The sequence below is a fragment of the Natator depressus genome, chromosome 10 (genome assembly GCF_965152275.1).
Source record: "Natator depressus isolate rNatDep1 chromosome 10, rNatDep2.hap1, whole genome shotgun sequence".
Taxonomy (NCBI): Eukaryota; Metazoa; Chordata; order Testudines; family Cheloniidae; genus Natator; species Natator depressus.
The window spans coordinates 2,537,094-2,553,934 of record NC_134243.1 but is presented as its reverse complement, the minus strand read 5'-3'; the positions used below and the strand labels follow the sequence as shown (position 1 = coordinate 2,553,934).

Genomic DNA, 16,841 nt, shown 5'->3' with positions numbered 1-16,841 from the left:
CCCTCTCCCTCTCCCACACCCCATTCCTGTGTCCTTTGGCCAGTCATCTATTAGGCCTATCTAAAGAGCCAGACCAGGTTCCCCACAGCGAAGTCTGGACCTGCCTCGCAGCCAGGGGTGAAAGTAAGTTAGAGGACTTACCGGTACGCCGGAGTCCTGCGCAGGGGGCGTGGCCTCAACCGAAAAGGCAGGACCTTAAATCCCTGGGAGCCCGGGACCCTTTAAATCACCCATGAGCTACCAGCTGCAGAGGCGGCTGGGAGCCCCGGGGCTTGGGGGCGATTTAAAGGGCTCAGGGCTCCAGCTGCCACTACCGCAGCAGAGCCCTGGGCCCTTTAAATCACTGAGGAGCCCTGGGGGCTCCCGGCTGCCACCGCTACCCCGGGGCTCTGGCAGAGCTTTAAAGGGCCTGGGGCTCCGCTGTGGTAGCAGCTGCCGGAGCCCAGAGCCCTTTAAATCCCCGCCTGAGCCCTGCTGCCCGAGGCCTGGGGTAGCGGTGGCCGGGCTCCATCGGGGATTTAAAGGGCCCCGGGGATCCAGCTGCCACTACCACCCCGGGCCTTTAAATGCCCACCGGAGCCCCACCGCTGCTACCCCAGGGCTTTGGCAGCAGGGCTCCGGTGGGGATTTAAAGGGCCCCAGAGCTCCAGCTGCTGCTATTGCTCCGGGGCCCTTTAAATCCCCGCCAGAGCCCCGCTACCCCGGGGCTCGGGCAGCAGGGCTCAGGCCGGGATTTAAAGGGCCCCGGAGGGGTGGGGGGGTAGCAGCGGCTGGAGCTCCGGGGCCCTTTAAATCCCCGCTGCAGCCCCGCCACCGCTACCCCAGGGCTTTAAATTGCCCTCTCGGAAAGCCGGTCCTGGTACTGCGCACCGGCTCTTACCAGTACACCGTACCGGGGCGTACCGGCTTACTTTCACCTCTGCTCACGGCTGAATCAGCCAGCCTGATGCTCAGCTATGTTCCAGCACCGGCCAGGGCTCCCCATGCTGGTTTAGACTGACAAGGAGTACTTCAAAAGAGATAAAGCCCAGGGAGATTAGTATTCTCATTTCCACACGTCACCAATAGACTGACTTTGTCTCCAAACTTCTCTCCCACACTGTATCCAGTGAAAACATTTCTCTCTCTCTCTCTAATCAGATAATGAATGCTGGCCCCATGACCCTGCCCAGGAGTTTATGACAGCTGGAGATGTTCAGACGCTGAGAGTGAGTCAGTGCATTTGGGAAAGATCTTGTAAAGTTCCACACGCTGCCCCGTGCTCTTCGCTAATAGGAGCCTTCCAGCCATTAAAAGGCACAAAGGGCAGATCTGTATTGAATAGAACAGAGCTCAGACTTCGTGTAGCTTTGAGATGCGAGTGAAGCCAAATGGATTTGAAGGAGGCACCAGGAAGGTTATAAATTGATTTCTAAGTGCAGCCACTGTAACGTTTAGACTCATTTAATGCAGAACCCTTGTTTCTTAATCAGCAGCGAAGAATCGGACTCTTTCAGTTTGAGCCATGTCCGAATCTCTGACTGGCGAAGGATTCTACCGCTTTGCACATGGCCCATGTGTTTCTCAGTGCGGACGTGTGTGGTGGCGGGGTGTGCAGAGTGGGTCTGTGCGTATGTGTGAGTGGGTGTATGCTGAATCAGTGTGTGTGTGTGCTGGGGGGCATATGCCTGCGCTGGGTCAGAACATGTTTATAATGGCACTGTGTATATATGCTGGGTCAGGATGTGTGTAGTGTGTGTGTGCTGGATCGGGGGGGGGCGGTGCTGGATCTGGGTGTGTTTGAGTCAGTGTGTGCACTGTATATGTGTTGTACAGATTACAGCATCCTTGAATTTACTCATAATTTGAAATTATTTGCATTTTTGACAGTCTGGATTGAATTTGAATGCTTGAAATCTAAGCTCTGTGGCAGAGTAGGAATTGCTCAGATAGTCGGACTAACATGTGCTCCTGCTTGTGACGGCTGGTGTGCTATTCTCTGTGGTTCGTTCTGTCCCTGGGACTCCACGCAGCAGCCACGTAGAGGAGTCAGAGATGACTCAGAGGGTTCTCTCGAAGATGCTTCTGAAAGTCTGGGAGTCAGGTCAGATCTCAGTTACACCAGTGTAAATCCAGAGTAACTTCACTGCAACTAGTGGAGTTACACCGATGAAGTGAGCTGTAGCTCACGAAAGCTTCTGCTCAAATAAATTGGTTAGTCTCTAAGGTGCCACTAGTACTCCTTTTCTTTTTACACCAGTGAAAAACTGGAGGAGCCTGAGATATGCATGGACCACTGGGTGCCCCACTGGGCCTGTATCCAGCAAAGCTTTCAAGCATGTGTTTTTCTTTGAGCATCTGAGCAGTCCCAGTTGACTTCAATGAGACTATTTAAAATTAAGCACATGCTTGAGTGTGATGCTGGATCAGGGTGCTAGAGGCTATACAAATCTTCGCAAACTTCTGTGGTTGTAAATATTAAGAACAGGACTAGAGCTGGGCAAAGACAGATCATCGCATTTCCTGGAAGAGTTCGAGATTTCCAAATTTGGTTTCATAATGATTTGGAATAAACCCCAAAATTTCAAAATTCTCTGCAAAAGGGAATGGAGCCCTGGCTCAAGGGTAGAACGCCCTGCAGAGCCTGGAAGCCCTGGGGCACCTGGCCACCATGTAGTCCATCTGGCAGGCTGCCCCCAGAGCCACAGACTATGGAAGCCCTGGGGTCACTGACCAAGGGGCAATCTGCGTGGCGGGCTGTCCCAGAGTCATGGACCATGGAAGCCCTGGGGTCTCCAGCAGCCCACCAGGTGTACTGCCAAGGATCTGGGCAGGAAAGCTGGCATGAAACCAGGCAGATTTCCAAAGGAAGTGTTCCTGGCAGGCAGGGTTTGAAACCTTCTTGGGTTAAAGAGGAACTTAACTGAAATCAGACGGTCCCTGTGAAACATTTTAATTTTGACAAATCGGCAAATTCCAATGAAAAAAACGTTTTGCAGGAATTCTTTCAACCAGCTCTAAGGGGATCCTGGTTTCAGTTACACTGCTGTTGTCTGGGTTTGCATCTGTGGCCTGATCACCTAAAAACTAGCTCAGCCTAGCAGCATCACTCAGGGCTGTGGAAAATGGCGCACCTTGTGCGATGTAATTAGGTCGCCCCAACCCCGTGGCCAGGTCGACATCAGCAGAGCTCTCCCCTCTCGGAGAGGTGGTTTAACTACGTGATGTCCAATGTAGCCGCACTAGGGCTCTCCAGTGACACAGGTGCAGTACCAAGCTCTGCTCTAGGAGCTACAGTGTCAACGTCCCCTGTGCAACTCAGATCAGAATCTGTCCCATGAGACCAGGCTTCCCTGTGGCTTCTTTATCCCCAGTCCTGGCTGAAACCCGGCCAGGCCGCTCTCCTGCTGCCTTTGACCTTCCCTGCAGCTCTTCCACGGATGCCAAGGTGAGCAGCATGGGGAAGCAGCCAGAGATGGGGGTGTTCTCAGGACCTTTTGTTTGTTTAAAGTTTAACTGAATTTATCTATACGCCAAAAAAATCTGTGTTTTAGGCAAAGGTTTGGCCCAGACCTTATTTTATTCAAATAGGTTCTCATGTGTCTCTGGCCGACATATGCTCAGGATCATGGGCAGCGCGTGAACACCCCGTTCGGGGAGGCTAGTCCCCTGCCCTGCTCCTACTGCCCGAGGCTTAGCATCCCCTGGCCTATTATACCCACTGCTCAGGATCCTGGTCTGCCTGTCTGGCCATTCACACTATGTGTTTGCAGGTCAGCAGATCAAAGGTCTGATCCTGCTCCTCTTTACAGATAAGTAGCTAGAGAGAAGAGGCCACACTGTGAGGAAGAGGGGCTGATCTCTCTGAACGCTCCTGTGCCTCTGAGCAGGAGCAGCAGCTTGGCAATCTGTGTCTTTGTTAGGTTATCTAGCAGAGCAGTCCAGTACTTAGCCTGGGAGGAGATGACATGAGCCTCCCAGTCAGACGGGCACAGTGGCAGGGCTGAAGCCTGGGAAAGTTTTCCCAAGTGGTAACAGATGGGCTCATAACTTGCAGGGCTTTCCGTTCAAATGAGAGAATGTGGAGTGAAAGGGCTGGGAGGATTTTATCTACAGACCCATTGAATGATTCTCCACTAAAAACCCAATGAGGGATTTGCCCGAAGCGGGCGGGCAGTGAGAGCAAATTGTTGCCTCGCCTGCTTTATTTGAGCTTAACAGAAGAAAACGAATGTTCATTCATGCCTTTCTGTCCATCAGGCAGTGTGTCAGTGCTGGAACAGCATGCTTTGAACTGGCCGGCTTTCGAGACAAGTGCATCTGTATATCACACAGGGAGGAAAGTGAGACTCAGTTGAATACTAGCCAGAGGCAGGCTGTACATAACTGCAGAATAATAACAGGGCTGAGAATAGTTCCAGTACAACAATGCAACCACTGTGCAGCACTGCTGGCCAGAGAGAGGGCAAACCGCTCAGGTTAGATCAATTACACAGGCCAGCTGAATCCTGTAGGAGATCAGTAAAGATAGCAGGGCCTGGGACTATTAAAAGAAATAAGCACAGTTTACATTTATACGGTGACTTTCAATATCCCAGCACAGGGGTGCTGGAACAATTGGTAGAGTGGGGGTTCTGAGAGCCATTGAACCTAACTGCCTATGATGGAAATGACTTCAAGTCGGGGGTGTGGCAGCCCCCCCAGCACCTCTAGTTTCAGCACCTATGTCCCAGCATGCTTTGCAGAATAATTACAGGAATTGCGTCCTCATTGGGGGTGGGGGACACAGCCCACAGCAATACCACCCCAGACCGCGGGAATGGGGTCAGGCAGGAGCAGAAAAGAGTGGGGCACCCAGTTACTCTTGCAGAGGAACAGCTGGTGTGCACAGAATGTGATCGCTCAGATTGCTGCTCTGGCGCAGGGGCTTGCTGAAGGGAAAGCAAATTTTCCCTGTAAGTCCCTGGTCTGAACCCAGCCTGGATCAGTACTCTGAAAACTGAGTCGCAGATGATCACTGACAGCAAACGGAGGTAGCTTCCTCTAGCAAACAGGCCTTCCTCTCACTGGGGGAGTCGATGTGTAATTTCAGAGAGCAACACGTTCTGATGGTCAGCTCCAGCCGTTCCAGGAGCCTAGGAAAACCGTGGCACCATGGGGGGCTCCGCTGCCCAAACGTGACCCTCTGTGGGTTTGGCTGCTGTGGAGGTGACGAAGGGTCAGCACTACAGCCAAGGAAGCAAAGCTGGGAAGAGTTAAATCTATCAGGCTTCCCTGCAGATGCAGCTAGGTCGCAGCAGTGGCCCTGGAAATGACGGAGCAAAGTGAATTTCCAGGAATCGAGCACAGTGCAGCAAACCCCACCCAAGAGCAGAGCTCTCCAGAGGGGAAGTGGAACGCCTCAGCTCTGACGACCTCCCCAAAGCGCAAGGGAGGGAAGGGGTGGGAAGGGGAGGATTTGACGTCACACAACAAGTGGGTCAGCGTTAGGTATAGGGGGCTGCGGCTGAGTGGGATGCCTGGTGTGAGCGTACACACGTGTCCTTCCCCAGAGCTCTTTCCCAGCACCAGCTCCTAGATGCTCCGGTGTCCATGTTTATGTCTGGGTCAGTGGGCGTTTGTGCAACGCACAGAACTCTGGGAGCCTGTCAGAGTGAGGGGGTGTTGGGTCCCTCGCCCTCGGGGAGCACACACAGGGCGGGGGGGTCAGGGGGGTAGCCAGGAATCTGGGAACCTGTTGGGAGAGGGGTGGGAAAGTGGGGAGGGTTTGGGTGCTCATGGGTGCTGTGATGACAGATGGCGGGTGCCACTTTTAACCTTCAGCCTTTTCTTGTGTGTGAGACTCCTGAATGCCAGTAATAAACGGTTCAGGGTAGGAGCAGATCCTGCCCTGGTTAGCTCCAAGGGCCTGCCTGAGTGAAATGGAAATGCTGGGTGCTCCAGAGGTCAATTGACACACAACCTTCATTTGCTGGGAAGCTGAAGCTTACTGAGGAGCAATCAGTGGGATGGAGCTCCGTGATGGGCAGTTTAGAATTGCCAGCGCATGGAGCTGTTTGCATGGATCCCTCATGCCTGGGCCACACGGGGATGAGCGAGAGGCCAGAGGCCTGTGGTAAGGATCTTTGTGCAAGGTTCCTGGGGCTTAATGAATCCTCTTTGAGAGATTCCCATGCATGGCATTCCACTAGGGACTAGCCAGCGTCACACCCCAGCCCACCTGCTCGGTGGCTGTTCGTTAGCTGACCCACAGCTAGGCAGCGGGATGTTGTAACAGAGTGCGGGCGTGAATAAGGTGAAGGTTTTCAAGGCAGCCAAGAGATGTTGCTGTTTGTAGCACAGCGGGCTGTGTTGCTTTGGGAAACAATCACACCCCCAAACTTGCCAGGAGTTTCCAAGAGTTACTATCTCCTAGCGGCCAGAGCAGTGCCGCAATAGCCCAATGAGGAACCAGGGTAGCCTGCCCCATGGACAGACGGCACTTGAAAGCCAGATCGTGGGGAATGCCTCCCAGGCCAAGCCCTACAAGGAGGGGAGAAGTTTTAAAGTCAAATCCTCAGACACAGGCTGCCGAGGCAGCTCTGGAGCCTAATTCCCTGGGTAGCTCGGCTGCGGGTGTTAAACCCAGAGGGAAGCCAGCCAGATGGTAGCTGTGTGTAGCAGGGAGGTGGCTTTGCGGACCTTCCGTTGCGCCTTCTCTGCTCATCCCCAGAGTGGGTCTCGAACCCCTCTTGAGCCCTCTGGAGAGATCTTGAAAACACCACTGATGCGTCCATTGGGTTTGTGTTTCCTTAGGAACGTTCCGAGGAGTGTGTAAAAAAATCGATCATTTCCCGGAGGATGCAGATTATGAGCAAGACACGTCCGAGTACCTCCTACGTAAGTCTGTGTCTACACTCGGCCTCTTGTGATTCTGCTTGTTACCTCCTGGCGTGCCCTCAGAGCCTCGGGTGAGAGCAGCGGCTCTACGAATCTAAAGAGAGAATGTATGAAATATTAATATCACTCTCCAAAATGGTGACTCCCTCCCTGAATTCTGGCCGTTCTTTTCGTTCCCATAATATACAGACACACTCTGGCATCAGCTCTGCCTCTGCCCCTCTGTGGCGCTGCTTGGGATGCCCATGCCTGGCCTGGAGCTGTGCTTCCTGCTGCTTGAACCAACACTAACCGGTTCTTGCCGGCCGATTGTAGAGGCAGATCAGCAAAGGTCCTTCTATGGTTCATGGCCTCCCGACCACAGTAAATGGCACCTTGTGTTTGCTGGTGTCATGATGTCACATCTCATGAGCATCTTTAAGCAGCTTTCTCCTTTGTCCCCTTTCAAATCTGTCCCTCCCTTTCCCAGGCCCAGTCCTGTAAGATGCCCAGTATCCTCAGCTCCGGGGAAGCCTGCAGCTGCTGCAGCGTCAGGAGCTAGGCCCTTGCAATTTTGCTGCGAGAGGATTTTTTTTTTACAGTGATTCCTCTCCTCCTTTGTGTCCTGCGTTTCCGCAGCCGGCTCTGGAAATTGTTGGCATTCAGTGAGGTGAGGATCTGAAGCCTCTGGCATGTCTTCTGCCAACAGCTGTCAACTGCAAGTAGATTGAATGGAAACAGACCTGGCAGACCTCCCAGGAAATGCAGAACCCTCCAGCTTTCTGGGGTGCCCTGTATTTTCACCTGATCAGGAAACCTAGCAAACGAATGGGTGTTTATATGAAAGGAACCTAATAGTGGAGGTGGGCCAGATTCTGAAAGAAGGCGCCGTATCCCTTTTACACCTCCACAAATGTGTGTGCAAATAAACATGGAAACACAAACATGCAAATGGACACCTATGCATTCCACACAGATGCACACAAACTCACAGGTAGATATGCACCCACGTGTGCAAAGAAACATTGTACCTATGCGCACACACTACAAACGCACGTGTTCACTCACACATGCGCACCAAACACCCACACACAAGCATGCACAATCGCACATATATGCGTGCACACCACACATCTGCAAACATTTTCATTTTAGCAGATTAGCTTTTAACTTTTTCCCCCTGGCATTTTTTTTTAAAAGAAGCCTTTTTTTAAAAAAACCCAGAATTTCATTTTAATGGGACTGCTCTATAGTCCCTGGGCTTATTTTAACAGGCCTAATGGGGAGAAGAGAACCCCAAACCTGAGCACAGCCCATTAGATGCCTTTGCTTTAGCAGCAGATAGTCGTTTGCTGAATTAATTAACTTTGGCCATTTTGGAGGCCTCAACCTTTGCAAGTCCAATTAAAAAAGGCAAAAAGGCCTGTTTTCTGTAATTGCCTGGGCTTAATGCCGCCAAAGCTGGTACTGAAATGGCTTGGCTCACGAGGGGAGGAGAATTAAAGAGAGGAAAGGTTTTTTATGTAAAGCCCCAGCTCCTGGAGTCATGTTGTTGTTTAAGAGTCTCAGATTTCATTTTTTTTTAAAAGTAAATTTCTAGTCCTCATGTGGAGAAAAGCTGGAAAGCATGCCTGGAAAACCCAGAGGGCAAATAAAAAGAACTCCAGATGTGTTCTTTGGTAAAATATCTTGATTTCATTATGGGGGCAGGGGTCTGACACATGATTTTTGAATGCTTGGGGATGGCAGTACTGCTAGTCTCAGGGCTATCCCCAGTCTCATGAGAAGTGGCGTTTTTCCTAAAGCTCCAGCACCTGGAGTCATGTGACTATACCAGAATGTAAGCTTTCAGGTTGAAAGAAAAGGTACATTTCTAGTCCTGATGGTTGTGGGGGAAAGCTGGAAAACCTGGCCCTGAAAGGCTAAAACCCAGGAAGCACATAAAAAGAACCAGACTTTGTTCATTTTAGAATCTCATGGTTTTTAAGACAAATTCATTATTTGAGGGGCCTGACTCATCATTCTGAATGGTGGTCGGGGTAGACACTGCTGGCTCATGGACCGTGAAGCAGGTCCTGAAGTTTCCAGTCTGCAGAGCTATTCTATGGGCAGAATTAAAGTCGGCAGGGGTGGGGGGGCGGGGGCAGCACAGACAGAAGGTCTGTGCAATAACTGGGGAAGGAACGGACTGGGTTTGTCCTGGAGGGCAGTAGCCGGCCCTTTCAGTGTTGATGACCTTAGGCTCCAATCCTGCAGGTCTGGGCAGACCCACTGGCAGCATAGGGACTTCGTTATTATTAGAAACCTCGTTAGAGACCCTGAGTTATGCTCTTAACCCTTTGTGCTGCTCAAGCCATGCAAAGGGCCAGATTCTGCACATAAGCAGCCAGCAGGAAATTATCCTTGGAAAGGGGAACTCTCCTTTGGCATAAACCTGGTGGAGTTAGCACCTGCACCAACTGACCCCACCCGACCGTGGCAAAAGGAGTGTGTCCAGAGAAGGGTGTACTGGAGGAAAGTGATCTTCCACTGCCCTGAGGTCCCTTCGTGGCATAAGTTAGAGCAACTTCTTGGCTGCTCTAACTCACACCAGGCTGGCACAGCATCAAGGAGTCATAACCATCTCAATGCACCTTCAATCCTCCCAGCACCCAAGCATTTTACTGTACTGAGACCTTCTAGCTCCTGAGCATGTACGATTGAAATCAGTGAGAGTCAATGGAAGAAAAAATCAAATGCACAAATACAAAATGGGGGAAAACTGGCTAGGTGGCCATGCTGCAGAAAAGGCTCTGGCGGGTAGAGTGGATCACAAATCGAAGATGAGTCAACAATGTGATGTAGTTGTGAGAAAGGCTAATAACACTCTGGGGTGTATTACCAGGAAGGTCATATATAAGGCACAGGAGGTAATTATCCCTCTCTACGCAGCACTGGTGAGCCTTGGCTGGAATTCTGTTTCCAATTTCAGGCACCCCATTTTAGGAAAGAGGTGGACAAATTGGAGAAAGTCCAGAGGAGAGCAACAAAAATGATGAAAGATTTGGAAACCCTGACCTGTGACGAAAGAACAGGCATGTTTGGTCTTGAGAAAAGCCGACTGAGGGGGACCTGGGAACAGTCTTCCAATCTGTTGAGGGCTGTTCTGAAGAGGAGGGTGATCAATTGTTCTCTATGTCCACGGAAGGTAGAACAAGAAGTAATGGGCTTAATCTGCAGCAAAGGAGATTGAGGTTAGATATTAGGAAAATCTTTCTAGCAACAAGGATAGTTAAATACTGTAACAGGCTTCCAAGGGAGGTGGTATCCCCATCACTGGAGGTTTTTAAGAGCTGGTTGGACAAACACCTGTCAGGGATGGTCTAAGTTTACTTGATCCTGCCTCAGTGTGGGGGTCAGGGCTAGATGACCTCTCGAGGTCCCTTCCAGCCCGAAACTTCTCCAATGTTATGATTCTTGCCATTGATTTTAATGGGAGCAGGCTCAGACCCTGCTGGTTTGAACCAGAGACACCAGCCTTCCCATCACTGAGCCGTTCTGTCACTACCGTCTGATTTGCCAAGGAGCTGCACGTGCGTTTTCACAGGGCCATAGACCGTGTGAATGATGATTGACGGGGCCCTTCTCCTCTCCCCCGGCTAGGTGCCGTGAGAGCATCCAGCATCTTCCCCATCCTGAGCGTGGCCTTGTTGTTTTTCGGGGGCCTGTGTGTGGCCGCCAGCGAATTCTACAAGAGCAAACACAATGTGATTCTCAGCGCTGGGATCTTCTTTGTCTCCGCAGGTAAGCGCCCGCCCAAGTCACAACTGCTCAGGATTTGCATGGCTCTAGCCCCCCAGGATTAGGGCCCTGTCCTCCTGTGTGCTGCACAGACATATGGTGAGACACAGTCCCTACCCAGGGCACAAAACCTGGGTGTTGCAAACAAGCCGAGGGAGCGAGGAGGATGGGGGGGGGGCAGGAACAGGAGTGGGTGGTTGTGTATCTGGTGACAAGCTGCAGGGTACATGGGGGCTATTTAAAGGCATAAATAAACCAGACACACTATTTCTGCTGGCCATCGGCCTGGCCGTTGTTGGTGGGCAATTACAGAGGCCTTGCAGTAGAAGTGGGCCTTCGGGAGGGGTCTGAAGGAGGAGGAGATTGCTGCTTTACTTGTCTGTTCGGGCAGGGGGTCCATGGGTAGGGGGTGCCCATGGAAACTGAACTCCCCTCTTGCCCCGAGGGCAGGGCTGGATGTTCCTGTCCGGCTCTGCCTCTCTCCGTACACCCCCGGAGCTCCTGGGAATTAAGGGCTGGATACACTCAGACCTCAGCAAGGTCATTGGCCCCACAGCAGGTGCAGATTAAGTGTCACACCAGTATCACCGCGTCCCCAAGCAGACTCATACCGGGGTGCCTCTGCCCTGACAAGAAGCAACCCCTCCTGGTGAGAGGGGAATGGCCTCTCGGCCGAGGCGGCCAGCAAGGGGGCTAGTTAATGGGTTTTTCAGTGAGGTCACCATCAGATGTCATGCAGCAACCTTGGCTCACTACTGGCCTTGTCTAGATTTGAACCATTGAAGCAGAGGTGAGAGACTCTGTGTCTCCATTCCCCTCGTGTCCCTTATGGAAAAGCCCTAAAGCAGCTGGTGGAGATTAAACCAATAGGGTTCTTTAGCAATCAAATAGGGTTCTGTAGAAATTCCCCTATACATTTATCACACTTAGCTGTGAATGATCATCTCTCTGGGGCTGTTTTTTTAACCTATCCATAGCGCTCTAGAACAGACTTTAAAAACATACCCAAAGGATCTCAGTCTCCCTGCAGGTCTCTAGGACTCTTCCCATGAGGCTTCCCTCATCTTTCAGGCTGGTTGGTACAGCACAGACCAAATTTTCCACAGCTCTTAGCCCCCCTCCCCCGCAGGGTAAGTCTACGCTGCAAAGAGAAACCCACGGCACCAAGTCCCAGAGTCCAAGTCAATGGATTCAGGCTCATGCTCTGGGGCTAAAAATAGCCATGTATGTGTTCCCACATGGGCTGGAACCAGTGCTCCGAGAGCCCTTCCTCCCGGGGCTCCGGCAGGCCCGAGTGGGAACGTGCATGCTGCTGGTTTTAATCCTGCGGCCCAAGCCCCACAAGCCCAAGTCAGCTGAGCCGAGCTCTGAGACTCTGCACCCCAGGGCTTTCTTTGCAGAGTGGACATCCCCTCCGGCCAGATTTCCAAAGAGCTCAGCTCCCAGCTGGGCACCAAAACAGCCAGATTTTCAGAAGGGATCAGTGTGCTGGGGGCTGAGCTCAGGGTCATCACGGGCGCGGCTGGGGGGCTGAGCTCTGGGTCACCATGGGGCCGGGCGCGGAGCTCTGGGTCACCACGGGACCGGGTGCGGCCGGGGGCTGAGCTCCCGCTGTGACTGCTGAGCGCTGGGAAATGTGGGCACCAGGCAGGTGGGCAGTTGAAATCTTCAGAGGCAAACGAGGCTCTTTTGCACAGCGTGTCCTTGGGGTGACTCATTTCTGGGTGTTTCCCGACACTTCAGCTGATTATTTGATGACGACATCTTAGTGTCGAGGAAGTTTTGTTTTGTTTCTTCCCCCAAAGAGACGAATCAGTTTCCTTCCTTTGGCTGACAGGCGCGTGCGATGTAGATGAGAAACCAACCGACAGAACCGAATCGATTCGTTAGGTCAATCCAAAGGCAAGCGGTGCGGCCTCGCTCCAGTACCTGACAGTACCGCGCCCACTCTGCTGGGGAGGCAAAAATTGCTCAGCTCCCCTGTGAAACTGCCAGACTTACTAGCAATGAAAAGGACAGGAGTAATTATTGTTACACACACACACATGAGCTTAGAGACCCAGAAGGCTGGAGGTTTGGTTCAGAAAAGTCCCTCACTCCATGTGCTGCTTATGCTGTTGTCGGAACCCCCTGAGGGCCAGAGGGGGCCTATCTGGCGTCAGCACGCGGCGTCGCACCTCTCCGTGGTGACCTGCAGGAGGCACAATGCCGCCGCGAGCCCCCAGCATGCAGGGCTAGCTGTCCCTGCTCAGGGCAGCTCACTGGGAAGGGTTCCTTGTGCACCCCCTGACCCCGCTCTCTTGTGCAGGTCTATGCTGCAGCCGGGAATGTGCTTCCCAGCTCAGGAAGGCGGACACGTTCCAGCCCGGCTTGAGCTAGCAACATTGAACGTAGCCGCATAGCCCAGGGCAGCACACGTGGCACTTGGGCTAGCTACCCAAGTATGTACTAAGGGGTTCAAGGCAGGTCCATTCTCGGGCAGCCAGCCCAAGCCCCCACGTGTGCTACCCCCCCCACCCAGCTGCACTGTAAACGTGCCCTGTGGCTGGCCCCTATTATGGAAAACGGGCCCACTAGAAGGAACTCCCACAAGCTTCCCAGGGTTCCCTGCTTCCCCTCAAGGAGGCAGCCCCCAGGGAGCAGACGTTGACTCTTAGGGTCTTAGCCAGAATCAAGAAATCCTGAGGCACAGGAAAATAAACATACACACCTGCCACCAGTCCCAGTCTTCTGGATTTGGGACAGGCCTGAGCCTGAACACCAGAGACCAGAAATAAACATAAGAGCAGGGGAAGTTGACCATCCCCTCCATGCTTGGTGTTTGTGGTGTTCATCCACGCTGTGAAATGCTCCAGCCCCAGAGGCAGCCACCCTCCCTAGAAGACGGAATGAACGAGGCTTTCACCCACTGTCTGACTAGTGGTGAGTCCACGTGACAATTCCATTTTGTGACAACGTTTGAGGTTTCCAGACTTGTGTTCATTCCACCTCAGACGCTTTCACGAAATGGAGTTGTGTCGAGACCTCCCTTTCCGGAGAGTAACGGTCCGGCTGGGGTGTCGTCTCGCTCTCACCATCTCGTCACGTGACCAGGGAGCCTGCACCTCAGAAACCTCCCGTCGAAAACCTGTTAAAACTGCTACGTCTCCACAAAACGTTTTGGCTTTGTCGGAAATACACGTCGTCGAAAACGTTCTGAGCCTCTGACCTGCTCTGAATGGGTTAGAGATGTTCTATTAGCCCAGCGACCCATCCTTCCTTCTCTGTCTCTCTCTCAGGTCTCAGTAACATAATCGGGATTATAGTGTATATCTCTGCCAACGCTGGGGACCCGGGGCAGAGCGACTCCAAGAAGAGCTACTCGTACGGCTGGTCCTTTTACTTTGGCGCCTTGTCCTTCATCATCGCCGAGATGGTGGGGGTGATCGCTGTGCACATGTACATCGAGAAGCACCGCCAGATCCGTGCCAAGTCCCACTCCGAGCTCCTGAAGAAGTCGGCCTTCTCTCGCCTCCCCACCTACCGGTACCGGTTCCGCAGGCGATCCAGCTCCCGCTCCACGGAGCCCAGGTCCAGGGATCTGTCTCCGGTCAGCAAAGGGTTCAGCACCATCCCCTCCACCGACATCTCCATGTTCACCCTCTCCAGGGATCCTTCCAAGGTGACCATAGGGACACTGCTCAACTCGGAGCGGGATCACACTTTTTTACAGGTCCATAACTCCATCCCCAAAGAGTTCAAGGAGTCATTGCACAACAACCCAGCCAACAGACGAACCACACCAGTCTGAGCCAGCTCCTCCTCACGTTGCCTCAGGCGCTGTGCCAACCAGGGAAGTAGAGGAAGGCGTTTTGTCTGGCTGCATGACATGATCCTTGTGATGGTGTTACCAGTGAAGCTCCATTTTTAAAGAACAAACCCAAATGGCTCTCAGCCCCACCCCACCCTTTAAATGCCACTTGCCAGGCCAGGCCACTGTGTTTATGGTTGAACTGTGTTTGGGTCCCGGAATCCCACCCCTTTTCCTTCTGTGGCTGGAAAGGGACATTGGCTTTGCTGTGACTTGCTGGGAGCAAGGCCCCTGAGGATTGGCAGGGTGGTTTTGAGTGGCCTCTGGGACAGCGACTTCTCAAAGTCACCATTGTTCATGTTGATCATAACGATCATAGTGCTACCTTCACTGTATGTCCCAATGGTAACATTGGAGACAGCCTTGTCTGTGAGAACCATTAACCCGATAGTTACATTTATGCGAAATTGCCTAGAAGTTCGGGGTATGAAGCTCTGAGTCGGCTAATGTAATGAGCGCTCATGTGGTTAAAATATTTTGCCTTGTTGTAATGGATGGAGCGCTTGGGTCTGGGTTTCCTTCTGGCATTTCGTGCATGCATTAAATAGCTTGGAATCCAATTTCTTCATGTTGGGTTGGAAGAAACATCCTTTCCGTAATTTTCTGTGGTTTTGGAAGGGCTTGGGGGGGAGGGGGGCATAGGGGAGGCAGAGTGTGTTCCATTTAGATCATGTAAATGGACTAAGAAGCAGATTCCCTCCAATGACTAGTAGCAACGAGACTGCATTTGATTACCCGCTGATGCTAAACTGAAAGAAATAGCTCCCTGAAATTAACACACACACACACAAGTGAATGTGTGGGCACAATTAAGGAGGGGATGTTTGGCCTAGTCTTATTTTAGAAGCTGGGTTTGCATCTGAGCCTCTGGCAGTGATCTGCGTGTCACTGGTGTATGAGTCTGTAATGAAGAATGTTTCAATTGACTGGGAGATTAAAGAGAAAAGTAACAATAAAAGTTTGGCGAATCACTTACTTGGCTAAATGAGCAAGTCACTCTCACGCTGCTATGAACAGCTGGGACACGGTGAAATGTGTCAAACAAAGCACGTTACAATACAGCCTCATACTTTCCTATCCGCACTCCGACAAGGTGCAGCACAGGAAAGCAAAGGACCAGGCGTGTTCTGTGATGCAGAAACACTGCTCAGCAGCAGGTAAGTCAGCTTTGCCACCCCAGGATGTGCACCCTCAGCTCTTCCAAGCTAAGCCCGGTGCTAAGCCTGCTCAGGGCTTGGAAGTGAGCCCACTGCATAGGCGGTGTTGGTGAGCTAATACCTATCAGCAGGTGGCTTCCTGCCTGGGGCCGGGGCCCAGCTGTGCGGCTGCAGGTGCTGTACTTCACACGAGGGTTAAATCTGAGGTGGTGACCTTTTCTCATCAGGAAAGAGCCCAAGACCCTTTTTGACAAAAGAAGGGATTTTAATCATGGCAACCTGGCCAAACTCCATCACATGCCGCCTCCTTATGTTCCCCTGCAGTTACAATTAAACGATCACATCTTGCTCTGCGCTGTTCTGCAGTGTGCCATGCACTGTTAAACAGCTGCCTTCTGCTGCCAAAGAGGTGGCTGCATTTCAGTGATGGGTGTAACAAACTCTGTACATACACAGTCTACAGCGTGCTTTGAGTGTCCTATGGAGCAGAAGCCACGATAGGGAAGTAAGATTTATTCGGAAGGAGTGAAGAACTGCACACTGAGGTATTTCTTTAGCAAATCCCTGTCAGGCATAGCGTCTGACCATTTGCTCCTGGCTCCTCTCAGTGGCTGAAGAAGCACTGTACACGAAATAGATACACTACCCTGGCATGGCTGCTTCTGTGCAGCTGTGCTTGTCTGACCCTTGGCGTGAGTGCTGGGGCTCTCTGTACTCACACAAAGCATGAGTTCTCTCTATGCCATCAGGTGATCTCAGGGCATCCCCCTCCATTCCATCCTAGGGAGCCCCCGCCCTTTTTATGAGGAGATTACAAATTTGGTTGATAAAGGTAATAGTGTTGACATAACATACTTAGACATCCGTAAGGGGTTTGACTTGGTATCGCATGACAGTTTGATTAAAAAACTAGAATGATCTAAAATTAACACGGCACACATTAAACAGATTAAAAGCTGCCTAATTGATAGGTCTCAAAATGTAACTGTAAACGGGGAATGATCACTCCATGGTTGTGTTTCCAGAGGGATCCTGGATGGCTCTGTTCTATTTAACATTTTTATCAGTGAGTGGGAAGGAAACATAAAATCATTACTAATAAAGTTTGCAGATGACGCAAAGATGCGGGGAGTGGTAAATAATAAAGAGGACAGGTCACTGATACCAGCAACCTGGATCACTTGGTAAGCTGGACACAAGCAAACAATATGCATTTT

At 51.8% G+C, this 16,841-nt stretch overlaps 1 protein-coding gene across 3 annotated transcripts in view; it reads left to right on the top strand.

The window, feature by feature from the left end:
* CACNG3 (calcium voltage-gated channel auxiliary subunit gamma 3) overlaps positions 1 to 15,431 on the top strand; it is a 65,244-nt gene extending 49,813 nt beyond the window's left edge. Inside the window, exons 1-4 of one of the 3 annotated variants that reach the window (XM_074964542.1) lie at positions 5,846 to 6,094; positions 6,775 to 6,858; positions 10,480 to 10,620; positions 13,896 to 15,431. In XM_074964542.1, the coding sequence (XP_074820643.1) occupies positions 6,001 to 6,094; positions 6,775 to 6,858; positions 10,480 to 10,620; positions 13,896 to 14,407 (831 nt within the window). In that variant the 5' untranslated portion in view covers positions 5,846 to 6,000 and the 3' untranslated portion in view covers positions 14,408 to 15,431. Of the gene's footprint in view, positions 1 to 5,845; positions 6,095 to 6,774; positions 6,859 to 10,479; positions 10,621 to 13,895 lie in introns of those variants that run through there. The other 2 variants (XM_074964539.1, XM_074964540.1) reach the window with 2 other exon arrangements.
* The last annotated feature ends 1,410 nt before the right edge of the window (positions 15,432 to 16,841 follow it).